This window comes from Simochromis diagramma, unplaced genomic scaffold (genome assembly GCF_900408965.1).
Source record: "Simochromis diagramma unplaced genomic scaffold, fSimDia1.1 OVJJ01000802.1, whole genome shotgun sequence".
Classification (NCBI taxonomy): domain Eukaryota; kingdom Metazoa; phylum Chordata; class Actinopteri; order Cichliformes; family Cichlidae; genus Simochromis; species Simochromis diagramma.
The window spans coordinates 16,883,611-16,902,619 of NW_024387492.1; the positions used below are offsets into that span (position 1 = coordinate 16,883,611).

General features: G+C 39.9%; 1 protein-coding gene across 3 annotated transcripts in view; it reads right to left on the minus strand.

Annotated features, from left to right (window-relative positions):
• The window catches only part of LOC120725288 (nesprin-2), a 93,060-nt gene that overhangs the window by 42,740 nt on the left and 31,311 nt on the right, over nucleotides 1-19,009 (minus strand). For 2 of the 3 annotated variants that reach the window (XM_040018078.1, XM_040018079.1), the window contains 23 exons: nucleotides 18,060-18,224; nucleotides 17,541-17,879; nucleotides 17,300-17,436; nucleotides 16,743-16,872; nucleotides 14,831-15,028; nucleotides 12,924-14,741; nucleotides 9,778-9,948; nucleotides 8,753-8,908; nucleotides 8,407-8,648; nucleotides 6,283-8,320; nucleotides 5,845-6,179; nucleotides 5,619-5,763; nucleotides 5,196-5,396; nucleotides 4,742-4,986; nucleotides 4,510-4,660; nucleotides 3,951-4,094; nucleotides 3,723-3,851; nucleotides 2,827-3,009; nucleotides 2,546-2,683; nucleotides 1,762-1,947; nucleotides 1,414-1,536; nucleotides 616-798; nucleotides 250-351 (listed from right to left, as the gene is read on the minus strand). In XM_040018078.1, the coding sequence (XP_039874012.1) occupies nucleotides 250-351; nucleotides 616-798; nucleotides 1,414-1,536; nucleotides 1,762-1,947; nucleotides 2,546-2,683; nucleotides 2,827-3,009; nucleotides 3,723-3,851; nucleotides 3,951-4,094; nucleotides 4,510-4,660; nucleotides 4,742-4,986; nucleotides 5,196-5,396; nucleotides 5,619-5,763; nucleotides 5,845-6,179; nucleotides 6,283-8,320; nucleotides 8,407-8,648; nucleotides 8,753-8,908; nucleotides 9,778-9,948; nucleotides 12,924-14,741; nucleotides 14,831-15,028; nucleotides 16,743-16,872; nucleotides 17,300-17,436; nucleotides 17,541-17,879; nucleotides 18,060-18,224 (7,659 nt within the window). The remainder of the gene's footprint in view (nucleotides 1-249; nucleotides 352-615; nucleotides 799-1,413; nucleotides 1,537-1,761; nucleotides 1,948-2,545; nucleotides 2,684-2,826; nucleotides 3,010-3,722; nucleotides 3,852-3,950; nucleotides 4,095-4,509; nucleotides 4,661-4,741; nucleotides 4,987-5,195; nucleotides 5,397-5,618; nucleotides 5,764-5,844; nucleotides 6,180-6,282; nucleotides 8,321-8,406; nucleotides 8,649-8,752; nucleotides 8,909-9,777; nucleotides 9,949-12,923; nucleotides 14,742-14,830; nucleotides 15,029-16,742; nucleotides 16,873-17,299; nucleotides 17,437-17,540; nucleotides 17,880-18,059; nucleotides 18,225-19,009) is intronic. The other variant, XM_040018081.1, reaches the window with a different exon arrangement.

Consider the following 19,009-nt stretch of genomic DNA (forward strand, 5'->3'; position numbering starts at 1 on the left):
TTGAATGATTCACCAGTTCTACTGGATTTCTGAGCTCAAAGAACACTTTTAAATTTTGGCAATAAGAAGAAATCTTGTACGTTGTGATTTGCTTTTCCTTTCCCAAAACAATTTGATCAAAAGCTGCTGAGAACTGCAAGCACAAAATGATTAGAAGAAGGTTTACTTCAATCACGACAGCAAAGAGCAAAGACCACACAAGTGTTATTTGATTTGTTTAGCTGGTTTAGTTATTTAGCTAAATGTTACCTGGACTAGATGTGTGTGCAGCTGTTGCATCTGTCCAGGAGTATGAGAGCCTGTTGTGATTGCAAGAATCGCACTTGTTTCTTCCTCTTCTCTGATCTTGTTCTAGGTTAGTCAAAGAGACGAGAACATTTAAGAAAGAATGGAAGCAGTGACAGAGGCTCATAAAAAAAACAAATCCACTGTGTTGAAACAAGGATCCAGTTGGCGACAAGAATGAGTGTTGCTTCATACAGTAGTGCAACATTAAAGTATATCAGCAAAGTAAGGACAGCATCATAAGCATCTTTTGATGGACCATTTTTTTTCTTTTATAGCAGAACAAAATCTTTATTTTTGCCTGTGTGCTAGGATTCAGACATGCTGTACCTCGAGCAGAGAGGCTTGTTGCTGTGTGAGATGTTCCAGCTCCTCGAGTGACTGCAGGAGCAGCCTGGCTTTGGAGTAGACTTGAAGGCCTTCTTCTGCTCTTTGTGGGATGTGAAGCTCTCCTTTGCATTTTTCTAGATCTTCTAACATCCTCTGCATTGAGCACAAATTATCTTGGATCACCTGAAACACGTGTAAACTGTTAGTTTGACATTTTCCCCCATATATATGAGAGAGAGACAGAGAGAGAGGGATAGCAGATAGGTTTAAGCATTCATCTATGCCACTGCCACTTCTTTACATTTACAAACATTTGTAGCTTAAACTGCTTTATATTTCACTGTATACATATTTACATGTTTCTAGTAAAGGCTGAAAGAAATGCGCGGCATTTGTTTCTAAACTTCTTATTGAGAAATCTTCTGGTTGTCCTACGTGTTTTTATAACCACAGATCAATTTATACTCCAGTAGGTCTATTTTGTCTTCAAAAATCATCAAAGTGGACAAACTGCTTTTATTAACTGTGCTTCATACAAATGAACCAAGATGGTAAAATCAGACACACCCTTTAAATGAGTTGATCCAGGAACACTGAGCAGTGTAAATACAAGTGTTTTAATTACACCGATGTCATCTTTTATGTTGTATTTCATTCAATTTACTTCCTTGTAAATTGCTCTCAGTGCCATTCAGTTTAGTAATAACAGTAATATTACTATTATTATACCGGTACTACTGCGACCACACTAAACTATTTAAAAAATAAATAAATCACTATCTAATTGCATTGCTGTACCTGTCTGTTGTGCAAATGTTCTGTCAGGGACATATTGGAGTCGTCCATGGAGGATAAAATCGTTCTGATTTTCAGCACATTTTTCTCCACAGTCTTAAGTTCAGCTTCCATGTCCTCCACCACCTGAAATGAAAATTGTCTTAGACATTTAGCTTTGTATGAACACTGTTGTATATGCCCACCATTATAAATAATGTTTATGACACTTTCTGCTGTCTGTACTGTAAATGCTTGCAATCTTCAAAAATCCGGCTACAATGCAAGTACAGAAATTCCACTCAATGTGCCCGAAACTGGAACACTTGATATCGCTAACAACCCAAAAGTCTGAAGTGTTAACATTCTTACTACAACAGCCTGCAAAAGCTGCTCCAGTGGCTCGAGGATGCTGCCTTGCATTTTGAGGACTTGTTGGTCGTTTTGCTCCAGCCTCTCCTCCTGGGCACTGATGTCACACACCGCAGAGATTTCACCCAGCACCAACCTGAAATCCTGCAGGTTCCCCCTGATCATCTCAGAGTCATCCAGGACCAGCTGTAGATCAGAAATTTAAATCTCATTTAAATTTAACAAGAAACATTTGTTAAAGGGAACCCCTTAGGTTTGTTTTTTAGATCAAAATGTTTATTCTTGGACTCTACTCTGGTAGCTTTGCATGAGTCACAGTTCAAAAATGATCTTTATTATCCTAAACTTCACCTTGGTACAGTACCTCAGTTTATCCAATGTCAAAGTCAAATTAAAATTGTTTCCCACACCTTTAACATAATAAACATAGTAGATTGTATAGTTTTCTGATTTACTTTACTTTTATTTGATTTTAATGTTATGTTGATATTTTATGACTTGTATATGCTGTTTCATTGCCATTGTGAGGCAATTTGTAAAGTTAATTTTGAAACATATAAGAAATATATACTATATTATTATACTATTATAGTACTTATACTACACTATAATATTGTTTGTGACCATGGAATGCCAATGCATTTTAATACAGGCTTAAATACAGAGGTTTACTGGAGGATACAATCTATGGATACATGTAGGAAAAAATGAAACTATAAAGACATGAAGATTACATAAAACAGATATAAACAAAAGAATTAAGTTAGCATGCTTCTTCACTGACCTGCAGGGACTTTGCATGATTGTGGAGGCTTTTTGCTGTTGTGAATGAGCAGGGAGCACTGAGCCATGACTGGGCCTCACCTAACCAGCGGGTGGCGCTGTGCAGAATATCTTCTAACTCCTGAAGACACTTTGGGATCTAACATAAAAGACGATATATGGAAAATGAAGCATTCAGTCAAATGGAGTGGTAAGCTAAAACAAATTAAGCATATGTAGCCTACAAATGATTTGTATTTAATATATTTATATTGGTGAGCAGCAATAGTAGTGGCACTAGACCTTGCTGAGAAAGGTTGTACGCTGCTCAACCATCTGTGCTGCATCTTGGTAGAGCTGCTGGGGTTGTGTGAGCTGGTCAATAAGAAGCTGGGCTTGATCCGGCTGCTCTTCTGCAAGATCCTGCACCTCGCTCTCCAGGAGCATCAAGCTGCTGTGCCAGGCATCCAGCTCATCCCACACATGCTGAAGAACAAGAAGGTAATGTGGATTAGCATTAGTTCTTAGGAATCTGTAGCTGTTTCATTTGGCTTGAATAAAATTGACAAACAGCCTGTAACTTGTGTGTGCCTGTAACTTTATACAGGAGAAACCAAAACAGCTACTGCACAAATATATGGCACAACACAGAAGAGTCACTTCAAAAAGACAAGACTCAGCTCTACAACTACACTTAATGGGTAAAGGTCACTCTTTCGAGGATCCCAAAGACAGATAGTTTGAAAGAGGAGTAAAGGAACGACTATCACTGAACAGAGTTGCAATGCAATCCTTAGATCCCTTCCCAGATGCTTCCCCACCCACTCACAACAGGTCACAAAAAAAGGTGGGGGAAGGTCTCACAGTGGTAATGATCCACATTTTTGTGAGTGAGAGGTGATGCATCTTTATAAATTTAAAGAAGTCTGGTTGGCTTTTTTTCAGACTGCTACTACTGATCTGGATGACTGAGAACCTACAAAAATACTATAAATGAAAGTGAGCGAGATCACTTTCTCTTCTTTCTTTGCCTCTGCACTAATTTGAATAATTTCAGCTGAGAAGCTTTTGCACAATCTCACTGACAGATGGACACACAAACAGTCAGCACTGAAAATAGAGAAAGTTTAAAAACAGTGGGTTTATTTATTTTTCATACGTGGACACACAAGCAAACAGAAAACAAGGAATACACACACCTTCAGGACATTCTGAGCTTCACTGACTGTTGGACTTCTCTGCTCCAGTAATGCTTTCACCTTCTCCATGCCAGAACCCAACTCCAGCACTCTGCTAGCCAGTTTCTTAACGAGGCTGTTCTCTATAAGCTGTGTGACACATACACATTTGCACCAACGGACTTTATCTTAAGATCATTTATCTGTCAGTAACAGATCTCAACAGTTTGAAATCAATTTTCTTGTCACCTTCTCTTCTGCTCTCTGCAGAGACATCTGGAGATCCTGTATTTGCTTGCCTATATCCACAGGAACCTCTGTGTATCGGCTCTGCACACTGTCTGTGATGCACTTAAGCTTGGTCTTCTGGGAAGACAACTCCTTTCTAAGCTCCTGTCAGTGTGGAAAGGACAAAAAATACAGGAATCAGACAGAGACTGGGAGTGTGGGTCAGACATTTAATACTCTACTCCCTCTACTCTACTGCACCCCTGATTTTTTACAAATGAGAGCAGCTGGACAGAAGAGTACCTAAAAAAAACTGTTTAAATTGTGCAATTTGCAACTTGACTGTTATATAGCTTGTATTTCTCACTATAATGTGAACAACTTCAAATCTAACACTCATAAGAAAGTAATATTTCATCATTTATGAATAATGACAATAATAAAGTTGGACATGTTAAACACTTAAAGGTGATTACTTGTTATTACATGCATATAAGAAGCCATATTATTGTTGTTTTTTAATATCACTCTCTATAAAATCTCAAATACCAAGTTTCAAACGTTAAAAGACGAAGCCCACCTGTCTTTCACTTGGATTCAAACATGCTTCCAGTGCCGGAAGAATGAGAAACACGTGTTTCTGAATCTGTCCCATCTCTTCTTGAACTTGTCGTCTTTCTCTCTCCTCGTCCTGGGCTGCAGCTACAACCAGCAGGTTTCGTTCTTTTAAGCTGTGGGCAAAAAAGTATCTTCTCAGCATACTCGACATAAATAAATAATCACTTTCTAAATGTATATTAAAGAAGTCCCACCTCCTGACATTATCTTGGATCTTCACCAGCATTTTGCCAATAGGCCCTGGGGAACTTGATAAGCTCAGGGCGTGCTCCAGTCGATGCTCCAGGGAGGCCAGGTCCTGCTGCTCCTGCTCCAAACCTGTCTGAAGGATCTCAGCCAGGGCGAGAAGCTCCTGTGGATCCTCTCCAGTGAAGTTCACAGTGGTGGGGTCTCGAACCTCCGCCTGAAGTCTGGCTAAAAAGCTGCAGCACTGCTCCATCTAAGAAAATCAAATTGAAGCATCAATATCTATGGATCACTTCTCTGTCTTTTTAATCAGAAAACAGTAAAAGTCATTTGACATACTAAGTTCTGGTTAGTGAAAAGAAAAAGTTTCAAAAGAGGTAAAAAATATTAATTCAGTTTTAATTTGCCATTTATTTGTTTGTTTTTAAATGTACGAAAGGCTTCATTGAGATTTAAACTTACGCTTGCAGTAATGTCTTTCCACTCCTCTCCTTTCTGCTCTGTGCGTACCATCAGGAGGCCAACATCACGAAGTAATGACAACCAGTGCCTCCAGAGGGCACCAACCTCACCATCCTTTCCAACCCCACAACCCTGCATTGGACAAACAGCTCTCAGGTCGTCTATCCTCCCAGCAAGACCGTGAAGATCTTCCATCAGAAGCTTGAAAATGTAATGAAAGTTAAAATTTAAAATCATGAAAGTCAAACAGATAATGAAATAGTTTAAGCAGCCAAAGTCAGCTAGACTAGCACTGTCTTTCTTAAAACATTTTTGCAAGCATGGCTAAACAGTTAACAATTCTATGCTGTCAAAGTGATTAAATGCCAGGTTCAAACAGATACAATACGTAGAGATAATGACATAAAGCTGAATCTAACCTACCTGAGCTCTTCTTTGTTGGGCAACACATTTGTCATATGATGTCACGTGTTCTGCAGCACATTCTGAAAGCCTTTCCTCAAACTGTGAAAGATGTTGACAAATGTCTTTGTGGCACTTTTGGTGACTTTGCTGTCTCAATTCACACCTATGAGAACAAGAAATGTGAAGAAAATACATAAGACGCAAAGGTACAGAGATTTACATTTAGAAATTGAGAACCAAGTACCTTTGCAAGGTCTCAAGCCTGAGCTGCGCCTGGGCCTCCAGTATGGCTCTTCCAACCATTAGCTGGCTGAGGATGTTGATGTGGAGCTGCTCGGTCTTTGGGAAGGAAAGGCAGGGTTCACGAGGTACCCGTTCAACAAGGTGGCAAATATGAGCGTGAAAACCTTTTTCAAGAGTTTCTAAAGCCTCTTGGGTCTGTCTTTGTTCCTCAGCACAATCCAAAAACCCTCCAGTAGCTGACAAGAATGTTGCCTCAGCATTGTGTAGGAAGCGTATTGCTCCTTGAGCAGCCCAGTGATAATCTTTCAAGGATTCTCTAGCTTGTGATAGCATGACCTGTTGAACAGATGTTACACAATAAAGAAGAGTTTTTGAAAACACCCAAACATGAACTCAAAATATGAACTATATATGAAATATCTAAATAATTTAAGCTTACCATTTGCGAGTGACATTCTTGCATGACTGAATCTCGAAGTGAATATAGTTCCTTGTAGTTCCTCAGGTCAGTTTTTTCTTTCTGTCCCAGATTTTCCAAAACTCGCATCCCAGACTCCATACTTCGCCAAATGACCCAGTATCGTTGTAGTGCAATATCTATGGCTGTTTCTTCTGGACTGACTGGTTCAGTTCCTTCCAGCTCGACTCTTGTGCTTTCTAAGAGTTCTATATAAGCAGGAAGCTCTGAGTCAAACTGTAAACCTAGCAGGAGCTGAGCTTCTAGGTTTTTGATATCATCTGTGCCAAGAGTCTCCCAAGACTCCAAAGTATCAACTATATAATGAATCCTTTCCCTCTCTAAATGAAGAACAGATGGGTGCAACTCCTGAGCTATAACCTCCAATTGATCTGTTGCTTCTTGACTTTGTGTTTTGACTAAAGGAATCTCAACGAGGACTGTTTGGCATAGTTTAAACCTCTCATCCACACCGAGTGCTTTGTTTTTGGCATTCTGGATTTGCTCTTTGACAATATCTTTAGATTCCTCCATTTGTGTCTTTAGGTGCAGAAACTTTTCTTGTTCAAAGGCACTTATGCTAAGAGCTTTGAACCGGTCTTCCAGTTCCCCGATAAAACACAGAACAGAGCTTCGCTTGGGCTCCAGGCAATGCTGAAGCTCCTGGATTTGACATTGATGCTCCATTAGCATGTGTTTCCATTGTGCAATCACTGAAAGGGTTTCTTGGGTCAAAGGGATCTTCAGCTGCTCTAGATCAGCAGAAATTTGCTTTAAACTAGCCTGAATGGAAGATAACTCTTCATCTGAAGTAGTGCACTCATGAATCAGCTCCTTTAATTCCCAGCTGGTGGCTTTCTCATGAGCTAGCAATCCATCTAATTCTGTCCAAAGGCCTGAAAGTCTGTTGACAAGATAGCGGCTCTCTGCTGGACTCAACCCTATGGCTATTTTCCTGCAACTTTCTGACATCACTTCCACCAGTTCTAGCTGGCTCTCTATATCCACTGTGGCTAATTCATGACTTTTCAGGTCGTTCTCTAGCTTTTTGAGGTCCACTTTTGAAATATTTTCAATGTGAGCGCAGGGGTTTCTTTTAGCATGCGTTTCTGCTAACCAGGCATCCATGCTAGCAAGCTCGCATAACAGTTTCTCTCTCTGTTTAAGATCTTTTTCCATGGTGTCAAGAACAAGATCCAAACTGTCAGCAATAGCTTCATAAAGGTCTTCTACTGTCCTCAACACTTGGTCACTTTCTTCATTTTCCATATTAGAGGCCAACTCTTTCATCTCGTCAACTTGTACTCTCATCTTGGACTGTCTAGATAAAATATCAGCCTGAAATTTCCTCATTTCGACAATCTGAATACGAGCCTCCTCTGGGAAAAGAGCTAACTTTTTCCCAATAGAGATATGATTTTCTGCCTGCTTAGCCCATACAATCAAGTCTCGTAGCTGTTTGTTGATCTTAGTTGGAGAACTGTCACCACAGCTAAGTGTGACAGAATCAAGTTTCCTTTTGGTGACCCCGAGCAAGGAAGCCAATTCCTGAAGACTATGCTCGATTTCATCTTTCTCCTTCTGACCTAGAGAAAAATTGTTGAGAGCATCTGACTGGGACTGTAAATGTATGTAAAGCTGGTTATACAGTTTTAGGTCTGTGGTCAGACAAACACATTCCAAGGCACTTTTGCTGTCAAGGTTTTGACAGTCGGATTTCTGGAGAGCTTCGAGTTTGGCTTTTAGCTGTTCGGCTTCTTTCAAAAGAAGGGAGGATTGACAGGTGGAGTTGGAGGCATGCCGCAGAGCTCTTTTGATACTTCCTTTTAGAAGCCGCCATTCTTCCTGAACATTTCCAAGCTGACCAAGAAGAGCACCTGAACTTTCAGCGTCACTCAAGTGCACTGACAACTGGCTACTTAAGCGTAGCAAACCTTCCATCATAGCTTTCTTGTGTTCCATTGTTTGCAGGAGCACATGAAGCTTTTCAGCCTGTAGTGCACTGCTTCCCAAAGAGTGTCTAACAAAATCCAGAACAAAAAAACAACAATTAGTTAACAGTATCAAACGCCAAGTGCACAAAATCCAGCTCACAAGTTTACTCACAAGCTCGTTTTTTCCTTCTCAGCGGCTATAACCTCCAGAAAAGCTCTGGTGAGCTTCATCTGCTTGTGGTACTGTTTGACCTGCTCCAGTTGTGCTGCTTTGACCTGCAATGTGGCAGAAGCATCTAGCAGTGCTGCACTCCATTGGCCTGCAGCACTGTTTAAGGCACTTGGTTCACAAGCCTTAGAGGCACCTGAGTTTTTTAAAGTAGCAACTTGTTCCTGCACAGTGCGCTGGTACTCCTGCAGTACACAGATGAGACATTTATAGATATTTGTGCATTTTTTAATTTTAACAAATCTGCATATTCTTGCAAGAAAGACGTAAATACAACTAGAGTGTATACCTTTGCTTCCTCCAGTTGTTTGGTCATAGCTATGACACTGAGTTGGGCTGGTTGATATCGACATGCGAGAATCTTTTGAACAGTTCGTACCAACTGAATTTGTTGTTCACCAGGAGAAGACTTCAGATACCAGTTTAAATCTATATGTGGTGTTCTCTTAAAAAAAAAGAGCAATACAAGAGTTAGACACAAAAAATATTATGTTACAGAAAGTAATGTAAGTGAAAAAATAATATAAAATAGCTACATTTAAGTAATCCAGAATTGTTTACCACATTATACAGCTGGGAAAAATGGACTGAAGAATTATGTTTAAAAAAACATGTACTGAAAGGACATAGCTGTAATAACAGATAGGGCAGTGAAACCAAGAAAACCAAGAAACTGTGTATATATTGTAAAGACAGAAAATACAAACATTCAATATAAATTATCATAGAGATCTAGTTTAGTCTGGTTGGTTTACACTATTATAACATTTATAACTTTTACCGGGGATCTTTGTGATTAATTATCATTGTCAATTTATAAACTATTTCAGCTTTCCGTGAACAAACACTCAAACTAGGATGATGGAAGCTAAAAAAAAAATCCAACAGCTGTATATTGTGTGCAATTAGACTTCCTAACTACAAACAGGAAATCATTGTATCTCATAGATACTTCCTGTCAGTAGCATCAAGGGAACCCACAGGCATCAATCAAAACACTGCCTTTCTTATCTGCTCACTGTCCCATGCACTTGCTATTTTTAGACACATGCATCTGTACTGAAAATCAAACAGAAAAAGTAAAAAATATATAGATGCATGTTATATTTCCATGCTATCTTGCTATGTATTATTTGCTAATGCAGATTTATGAGATTTATGACATAAACATAAATAGTAAAGCTCACTTAACTTTAATTCCCTCAGTCCGAATGTTTTGTTCTGACTTTTACAAGTAGCATTTATTAAATGTTCAGCACAGCAAGCCTACAGTAATGCAGTATATTATTATAATTAAAACTGGTTGATACTCACATTTATTATGTTACTTCTTTCCACCACATTCTGGATATCAGAAAAAATATCCTGCATGGTGTGCTTTTCTTTGCCGGAGTTTGCCGGTCCACTTGGTGTCTCTTTAGAACCCAGATCAGCTGGTGAACCCGGGGCCGTCCTCTCAGGCTCCATGCTCTCTGGGATCTGACGCTGAAGACACAGAAGACAGGGGTGGTGTCACATTTTAGCTTTCTTCTTCCCACATGTTTGTCTGTGCATAATGACAGAACTTCCTGTTCTCTCCCTGCTCCACCAGTGCTAAATATTATTACGTTTGACGGTAGCCCGGCGAGTCGGTACAGTTAACACAAGAATGTGCCTGAGAAATAAGCAGTCTGCCCTGGGGGACAAGGGCTCCTTTTATGCTCTCCTGCTAACTTCTTTTAGGAAATAAATGATTTGTTATAGCTTGCCTAGACAAGAAAACAAACACTAAAACAAGGCATGGGATGCTAGGTTACAAACAGGGAGGTGCTTTTTTAAAATATCTTGGACATGACTAAGGTGTATACCACCAGGAGGGTGGAGTTGAACGATGATATGAAACATGCTGCACGTTTTATGTTTCTAGCACAATACAAAAGATAATTTTTTTACACTCAAACACAAGCTTGCCTGAATGGCAAAATGTTATAATAACATTAATGTTCTTCAATGAAATGGTGCACAACCGGCAATGAGTGGTTGTAAATGTTTTCTGTATGACTTTATCAGTCTCTTGCATCATTTCAGAGGAATTCTACTCCACTCTCCTTTACAGCACTGCCTCAATTTCATTGAGGTTTCCAGCCATTCATTTCTGCACAGTTCTCTTTAGGTCTTTTTGTTGTAGATTGGCTGCTGTGCTTGGGATCACTGTCCCGTTGCATAGGGCAGTTGTGGCCAAGCTTTAGCTGTTAGGCAGATGGCCTCATATTTGGCTCTAGAATACTTTTATTTACCAAAGATTTCACAGTTGAGTGAAAGAATGCAAGGTGCCCGGGTCCTTTGGCTGTGAGACAAACCCAAATCATCAGCCCTCCAATGTTGTGCTTGACAAATGATATGAGTTATTTGACAAATAACTGGTATGTGGTGCTTTGCATTATAGCCAAACATCTTTTGGTCTCATTAATCTAAAGGACATTGCTCCAGAAGTCTTGTGGTTTGTTCACATGCAGCTTTATAAACTTAAGCAAAGCCATTTCTCCTGGCATCATTTCCAAACAGGCCATACTTGTTTAGTCGTTTTTCTAATGTTATGTGATGAAATGTAACATGGTAAATAGAAAAGTGCTACATAAGAACCAGTCTATTCTACCTGAGCACTTTACACAAAATGTCTCATTCACACAAGCACTTTTTTCTATGCTTAAGTCTCTGCCTGATATTTAAACTCCAACGAATGCAACAGAGAACAACCTGGATTTAGTGTCTTGCCCTAGGATGTTAGCCATGCAAACTGGAGAAGTCAGGGATTAATCCACCAACTGTTAAGTAAGTATTAAGTATTACATGGTGTGACCTTTGATTGAATTTGCTGGTCCGCTCTTGAGAAGTTGTTGCTACAGTTGCTACAGTACATTGTGTTAACACACACCTGAATGCTCCAGATGAGCAAAGTGCCCAGAACTTCTGCTTTTATAGCAGAGGTCACACTTGCTGGTGACCAGTTAATCAAGTGCATCCAATTATAAATAAACAACGTGGCTTTTATTTGTCCTTTTAATTTATGTGAAAACATTACGTGTGTGCTGAGTTTTTCACAGAATTGCAGTCCTGTGAAAGTTATGACAAGGTCAGATGGTCAATGTGCTTGTGTAATAATCTGGGAACTTTGTAACTGACTGTTCTATTAAAAATGCTTTAATTATGCCGATAATGAAAACATCGAGTTGTCTTGAAAATATGATTCCAAGCCTGGTGTCAGTTTCATTTACACCTTTTTTCACCCTCTTGTCTGTCGTATCTAATGTCTTATCTTCTTTTGGAGCTGCTGCAAGCAGGGCACAGGCATGTAGCTGATATCACAAGAAAATCCCAAAAATCTTGTGGAGGCTTGCAAATGTGTGTACTTGCATGCTGCATAACTTTAGTTTGTGTAAAACACAGTGACAGCCAGTTTATTCGTTTCACTGTGAATTTCCCATAAAGAAGTTTGAAGGGATTTGAGCAAAATGGTGGCATTTGAATGGAAAGTGTGAAAAGAAAAAATGTATTTAAAGAACACAAATTCCCACTAAATTTAGGACAAACTTTTTTGATAACTTCACAGTTGCAAAATGTCAGAAACACAGCTTCTCTCTCCCACACACATATTCTCTAGCTTTAAGGTAACATAGGGAAATAACGATGGTTGTTAAATGTCAAACAAGCTTCATGGGCGACCGTGGCTCAGGGGGTTGGGAATCGCATCTGTAGCCGGAAGGTCGCCGGTTCGATCCCTGGGCTCTCTGTCCTGGTTGTTGTGTCCCTGGGCAAGACACTTTACCCTACTTGCCTACTGGTGTTGGCCAGAGGGGCCGATGGCGCGATATGGCAGCCTCGCTTCTGTCAGTCTGCCCCAGGGCAGCTGTGGCTACAACTGTAGCTGCCTCCACCAGTGTATGAATGTGAGAGTGAATGAATAGTGGTATTGTAAAGCGCTTTGGGTGCCTTGAAAAGCGCTATATAAATCCAATCCATTATTATTATGTAATTTTAGAAAAAAGGTACAGATGAATCACCTAGAAAGTCTGGGTTATTCATCATCAGGAAGTTCAAATGCAAATTAACACTTTTTATGGAAAGTTCCAGAGACTGTCAGCTTACAGATCACAGCATTAAGCAGCTCTGAATTTATTTACAGGTATTTGCAGTCACTGACGCCTTCTAACTGCAAACAGGGGGAGTTCCATTCTTTCCAGCCACCTGCTGGTTTACCACCTGCTATTCCAGAATTACAGCATCTAACCAAATTACCACTGATGATGATAAGTGAAAAAAAATTAGAAAAACATAATGGCTTTTAATGCCTGTCTGTTAGAATATATATATACATATATATATATATATATCGATTGCCTAGCTTCTTAGACATATTAAGTCTGGAAAGAGCAGAACTGTGAGGAAAAATCCAGTCAGTAAAATTTTCAAATGGCACCTACCTGTTCCTGTGTTACTCCCATGTCCTCTAGTGCTGCAGGCAACTTCCCCTCATTTTTGTCTTTTGGCAGCGAAGCAATGTCTCGTTTTACTGGCAATTCTGAAACTTTACATTCTGTGCTTTCAAATTCATTTGCTTCTTCTGTGTTTTCTCCCTTTGGCACCTCCTCATATGCTGCTTCTGTGTTACATACAGTGCTATCAGGTGTCACTTGTTTCTTGCCAGAAGCAAATATATGTGTGCCATTTAAGGCCTCCCCACTTTCCACAGAATCATCCACTGTGCTCTCTGTTTGCTCCCCAGAGTCACAGAAATCTGTTGTCTCCTCTAATTTGACATCTGGAAATGTTGTTTCTGCTGTCTGTGCACCAGCATGCTGACATTCAGCAACAGTGCAACATGATTTAGAGGATTTCGACACCTTGTTAAGCTTTAAACCATGGGTTTTGTGGTTTTCTCTGCATGGTAATTTGGCACTTGAACAGTTTGCTTCTTCCAAAACTGTATTCACTAACACCGAGGGGTTTGATTCAGGACTTGCACAAGAGTTTGGGAAGGCAACCTCATCTGATCCAGCACTAATTAATGTGGTAAAGTGCCCTGACTTATTCTGAGGAAATGCTCTGCTGGAAACCTCTGCAGGCCTAGCATTAGAAAACTGTGTTTCCTGTGAATATCCGAGTAAATCAGGGCTGTTGGCTTTTTCACGTTTCTGCGTGTCGAATGGCTGCGGCTCAATGTCTAACACTATGGTAAATACCTTTGCTGGGCTACTTTTGACACATTTAGAGAAATTCTCCTTTTCTTGCACATCGGCGACTGCCTCACAAGTCTCTGATTGTGCTTCAAATGTGCACTGTTGCAATCCTTTGTCTGATTCCTGACTGTTTGACGTCATAAAGACTTCAGTTTTCATCTCTGGGAATCCTGTACCTGAATATTGTTTGTTTTTTTCATCCGAGAACCTCGCTTCCTGGGAGCATAAACCAGAATTTTCCCTTTGCTGTATGTCCTGTGGGTCCATGTCCAATACAACAGTGAACACTTTCTTTGTGGCGACACCATCGTCCTTACAGTGTTTTCCCTGAGCATTTGTATTTGCCTTGAATGTCTCCAATTGTGCTTCTAGATGATTAGACACAGTATGTTCAGAGGCAGTAGTGGGGAAGTTGTCTGGCTTTGTTGGTGGTAATTCTATCAAGGATGTGACACAGTGTGCTGAATCGATTGCTTTAGTGTTGTCTGCACCTACAGCTGAGAATTCTGAGACAGAGGTGAAGGTGGTGTCACTCTGCAATGGTGTGTTTTCTTCCTGAGCTATTAAGCTTTTGTTAAGCGTAGGATGCGAGTCTGGCACTAATGGCCCTGTGTCATTTCCAGAAAGTGCCCTGAGTGTGCTATTATCTTTTGACCCAAGATAAGACTTCAAGTGTAATTCTTGTGGTGTTAAGTGGCGAGATTCTAGCTGGGTCTTTAAAACATTGGGAGTTTCTGAACATGTGGCTAAGGCATCATCTTCGGTTTTTACCACGCCTGCTTGTTCTTGTTTTGTGGCATCGGCTTCCACATTTGAACCTCCTGATACTTCTGTATGAAGTTTGGTGCCTTTGGTTTGAATTTTGTTGTCATTCTGATTAGTTTCAGAGTTTTCCTGGTTGTGTGGTGCACAAGAGAAAGGCGAAGCTGTAAGACCCACTGCTGTAGTTTTATCACTTGATGCCAAATGAGGTGCTCCACTTTCATTTCTTAGACTGTCTTGTTCACTTCTGCTTGGCAAATCTTTGTTTTCCAGTTGCACATTGCCATGAACACGAATGACCTTTGAAATAAACAATATTAAAAACAATAGTAATGTTATGGCCATAAATTCACCAAACTGTACATTTCTATGACAAGGGAGACACTCACCTGGTGTTTAGATTGGGTTTCAAGTGCAGACTGGCTTTCAGTGAGTGCACCTGAAGCATTTTTCTCCAATTCCTGTGCCACATTTGTTCCCAGGCAATTAAGTAGAAAATCTTGCTCTGAGAGTACATTATAAAGTGCTTGTTGAAGCTGCAAATCTTCATCCAGAGCTCCCTGTGACAGCACAGACAGATACACAAGCTAAAAAAAAAAAGACTAAAAAAAGGGTAAAACAGAAACCACGCACTGCAAAAACATCTGGTTTAATCAAGATTCGTATCTTATCTAACTGTAAACTCTTATTGATCCCGATTGTTTTGGTTTGAGGTCACAGTGTGCCTTTTAAGACTGCTTAACCTCACCACGGGAGATCTCACTCACTGTAATTTTGCTTCTGTGTCAACAACAAGCGACAAGTCAAGGTGTTTTTTCCACCTGAATTACTTTTGTATTTCCCAATATGCTTATCCACTAATCCATATGACAGAAGATGTACTGATCCAGTTCAGTTATAATACACTATCATTTAAGGAGACACTTTACTGATGCTAGAGAAACGAAAGATGACATGAAATATCAATTATGACAGGTGCACTGTAAATACACAGCAGGGAGAATACAGCAGCTTCAATACAGTGGTCAAACAGCCCAACCATGTCCTGTTATATTACAGCTGTAATAAAGTGTCGGTATTGTGGGGAGATATTGCAGGGAGATTTGCTGAGATGGAGAGTGCAGACAAACTGTTCGTTTAGACAAACATAACATTTATACAGAAATATTCAAGTGTTTTTCACATTCTTCACCATGCATGACTCTCTGAATACAAGAGGGTGCATATGTGGCAAAGAAGGAGTGTTAACACATATAGGTTCATACATATACATATACATTTTTGACCAAGGTGATGGTCAACACTGATGTTGGATGAGAAGCCCTGGCTTGCCGTCTCTGCTCTAATTCATCGCAAACATGTTCTATCGGGTTGAAGCCATGATTCTGTACAGGCCAGTTCTTCCATGTCAGACTTGCTCATCCATGTCTTTATGGACCATGTAGACATGTTGGAACAGGAAGGGCCCATCCCCAAACTGTTCCTGCAAGGTTAGGAGCATTAAATTGCCCAAAATATCTTGGTATTCCTAAGTAGTAAGAGTTCCTTTCATTGGAACTAAGAAGCCGAGCCCAACTTCTGAAAAACAACTCCACACCACAATCCTCCGTCCACCAATCACTCTCTCCATGTCTCCACTGCTCTAGAGCCCAGTTGCGGCATGCTTTACACCACTGCATCTGACCCTTTGCATTGTGCTTGGTGATGTAAGGCTCGGATGTTCTTGAGCTAACCCAAAGGCCACATGAAGTTTAAAGGTCTTTAGGATTGACTCTGCAGAAAGCTAGCGATCTCTGCGCACTATGCAGCATCTGCTAATTTCGCTCGAGGATATTACGTGTCCTACTACTTTGTGGATGAGTTGCTGTCATTCCCAATCACTTCCTCTTTGTTACACCATGAACAGATAACTGGAATATTTAGTATTGTGGAAATTTCAAGACTATACATGTTGCATTCTATCACAGTACCACGCTGAAATTCACTGAGCTCCTGAGAGCAAACCATTCTTTTACAAATGTTTGTAGAAGCAATCTGCATGTCTTGGTGCTTGATTTTATATACCTTTAGAAGTGAATGGAACACCTGAATTCAATGATTTGGATGGGTGAATGAATACTTTTGGCTACTCACTCAGGCATTCATTTGCAGATTTTAAAAAACAAAAGGCAGACAACAAAAGGTTTACCTGTGCATATGAACCAAAGCTTACATTTGTTTTGAAACTTTTGTTTATTAATTAATTTATTTATTTATTTATTCCATGTATCAGAAAAAAATACTGAACACGCTGAGCTTTACCTGGCTATGCGTTGATGGTTCAGCTTGTTCTCTCTGGCACCACTCTTGCATCTGGTTGGTGAGCTCTCTCACTCTGTTTGCAGTGTTTTCTGCAAAATCCTGCTTCTTTTGCAAAAAAACAGACCTGAGGCTGGAGCGAGACCACAAGCAGTGAATGAGCCGTACAGTATTTAGAACGAGTGCATTTTCAAAATAACCCTCATATTCCCTCACATATTCAGAGGATGTGTAAACCCTCATATATCTTCACTGCAACAATACTGATGATGAACTAAGTCATGTTCACCATCAACCCAAGTTACGTTCTGCTTCAAATAGTGCAAGTTTCGCACAAGTCTTTTCTTGTTATCTGTTGGTAGGCCACTTTAATTGTTTTCTTGATACTAAATTAATATTTTCATCTTCATTTTACTTTGAGAGCAGTCTTAAAATCCCCAGAAATTTCTAAAAGTCAAAGTTAACAAATCATTTCTCACAATTAGCACTGCATATTCGGTTGATAAGATGAATAAATACAGGAATGATTAATTATTCCATTTTAGAATGAAGTAAAGCACCTGCCAAGGTCTTCAGAAATGGCACTGACAGTCAAAATTATATCTGCAGGAAGGGCTTCCTGTGTGCTGGTCGACTCTCTGGCCCTCTGCAGGTCTTCAGCTCTTGCTGCCAGCTCTGTCAGCCTGCTATCACAGCTCTGAGAGACACACGAGTCCTTCTGTTTAAATATTGTGAGCTGTCTTTTTCCAATTTTTATTTTTCAGATATATATCAACATTTCGAAGTATATGTTCATGTTACCTGTATCATACACCACTGTTGTTTCAGCTGGCTGATATCAGGCAAAGCTTCATGGGTATTGGAAAGATTGCAGACACCTTCAGCCAGGTCTTTAAGAGCTGTCTGCACATACAAGGCTTCTTTTTTAACTCGCTGAATGCTTTCATCACTGTTCACTTGAAGCCGTGCCAGAGTCTCTCTGATTTTACTCTCTAGTGCCCTCTTGTGGTTTTGAAGGTTGCTGACTTGTTGGGTCAGACTTATTTGGGCCTCAGCTGTTAAACTAACTGTGATGGAGTCCTTGAGAGTTACAAGCTGAAGAAGATCTTTTTCAGTGCCAGTTACTTCTTGTAGCAAAACCTAAAAAAGTGACAAAAAAAAACAGTGACTATAGGAGAAACCCCTGATAGATGGTTACATTTTTGCATATCCAACATTTCTTCAGTGTAAATTCTTTTTTAATATTGTTAAACAATGATTTTTTTTTAATGTAAGAGCTTGGACACAGCTCATCTGGTCTGTTTACTTAATGCATCTCACCTCCAGAGCTGCTATGTCAGTGTTTGTTCCTGCTGAGTTTTCTTTCTGCCCTTGACAGGCTGATATCCTTTCCTGTAGGGACATCAATTTGTGGCAACAGCGCTGCAGCAAGTGGCCAAATTGTTCCTCGTTACTCGCACCTTCCTCAAGGCGGGAACGCACTCCCTGTGGATGATACAGGTAAAACAAGCCACACTCAGAAGGCTTACACACAAATAGACTGAAACACAACCCATTAACTGACCACACTTCATGCTCCAAAAGTGTTCATATCACATTATGATAAAGTGGATGAAACACAACCTGCTGCTGTATGTATTGTGACTTTAATGCCAGAGTCCTGGCGCAAAGGAAATGAGCAACCCCTGGTAACAGTGTGTCTATCACACAAGGAAAATAAGAAATGAATGAATGATGCTAATGTACATTTAATTTATCCCTATCATGTCATATTATACTACAAGAGCATAGAATTTAAAAAAAGAAAAAAATAAGTAAACAAATAAAACTCTTTACTCTGAACTCTGAGAAATAAAGTTAGGTCCATAATTTGCTGCACAAAGACAGTTCTTGTAGGTGATTTTTAATCAAACAGCCAAGATTTTATTCAGACTTCCAGCTGTAGCAGCAGACGTAATATCTGAAATACATTCAAAATATTGACTTTCAGTTTTATAGCTTTCTTTTCTTTCATCTCCAAAGAGATGTCAGCACGAGTGAAGGAGGTCATTATTATGCAGAAAAACCAAAATAAACCTATTAGAGAGACAGCAAAAACTGTAGGAGCGGACAAATTAGCAAGCTGGTAAATTCTTAAAAAGAATGAATGCACTGACCAGCTCAGCCACACCAAAAGTCCTGAAACACCACGTAAGAAAACTCAAGTACATGATGACAGAATTACTGTCAACATCTTCAAATCAAGTCAAGAACACAATCAAGAAGAAAGA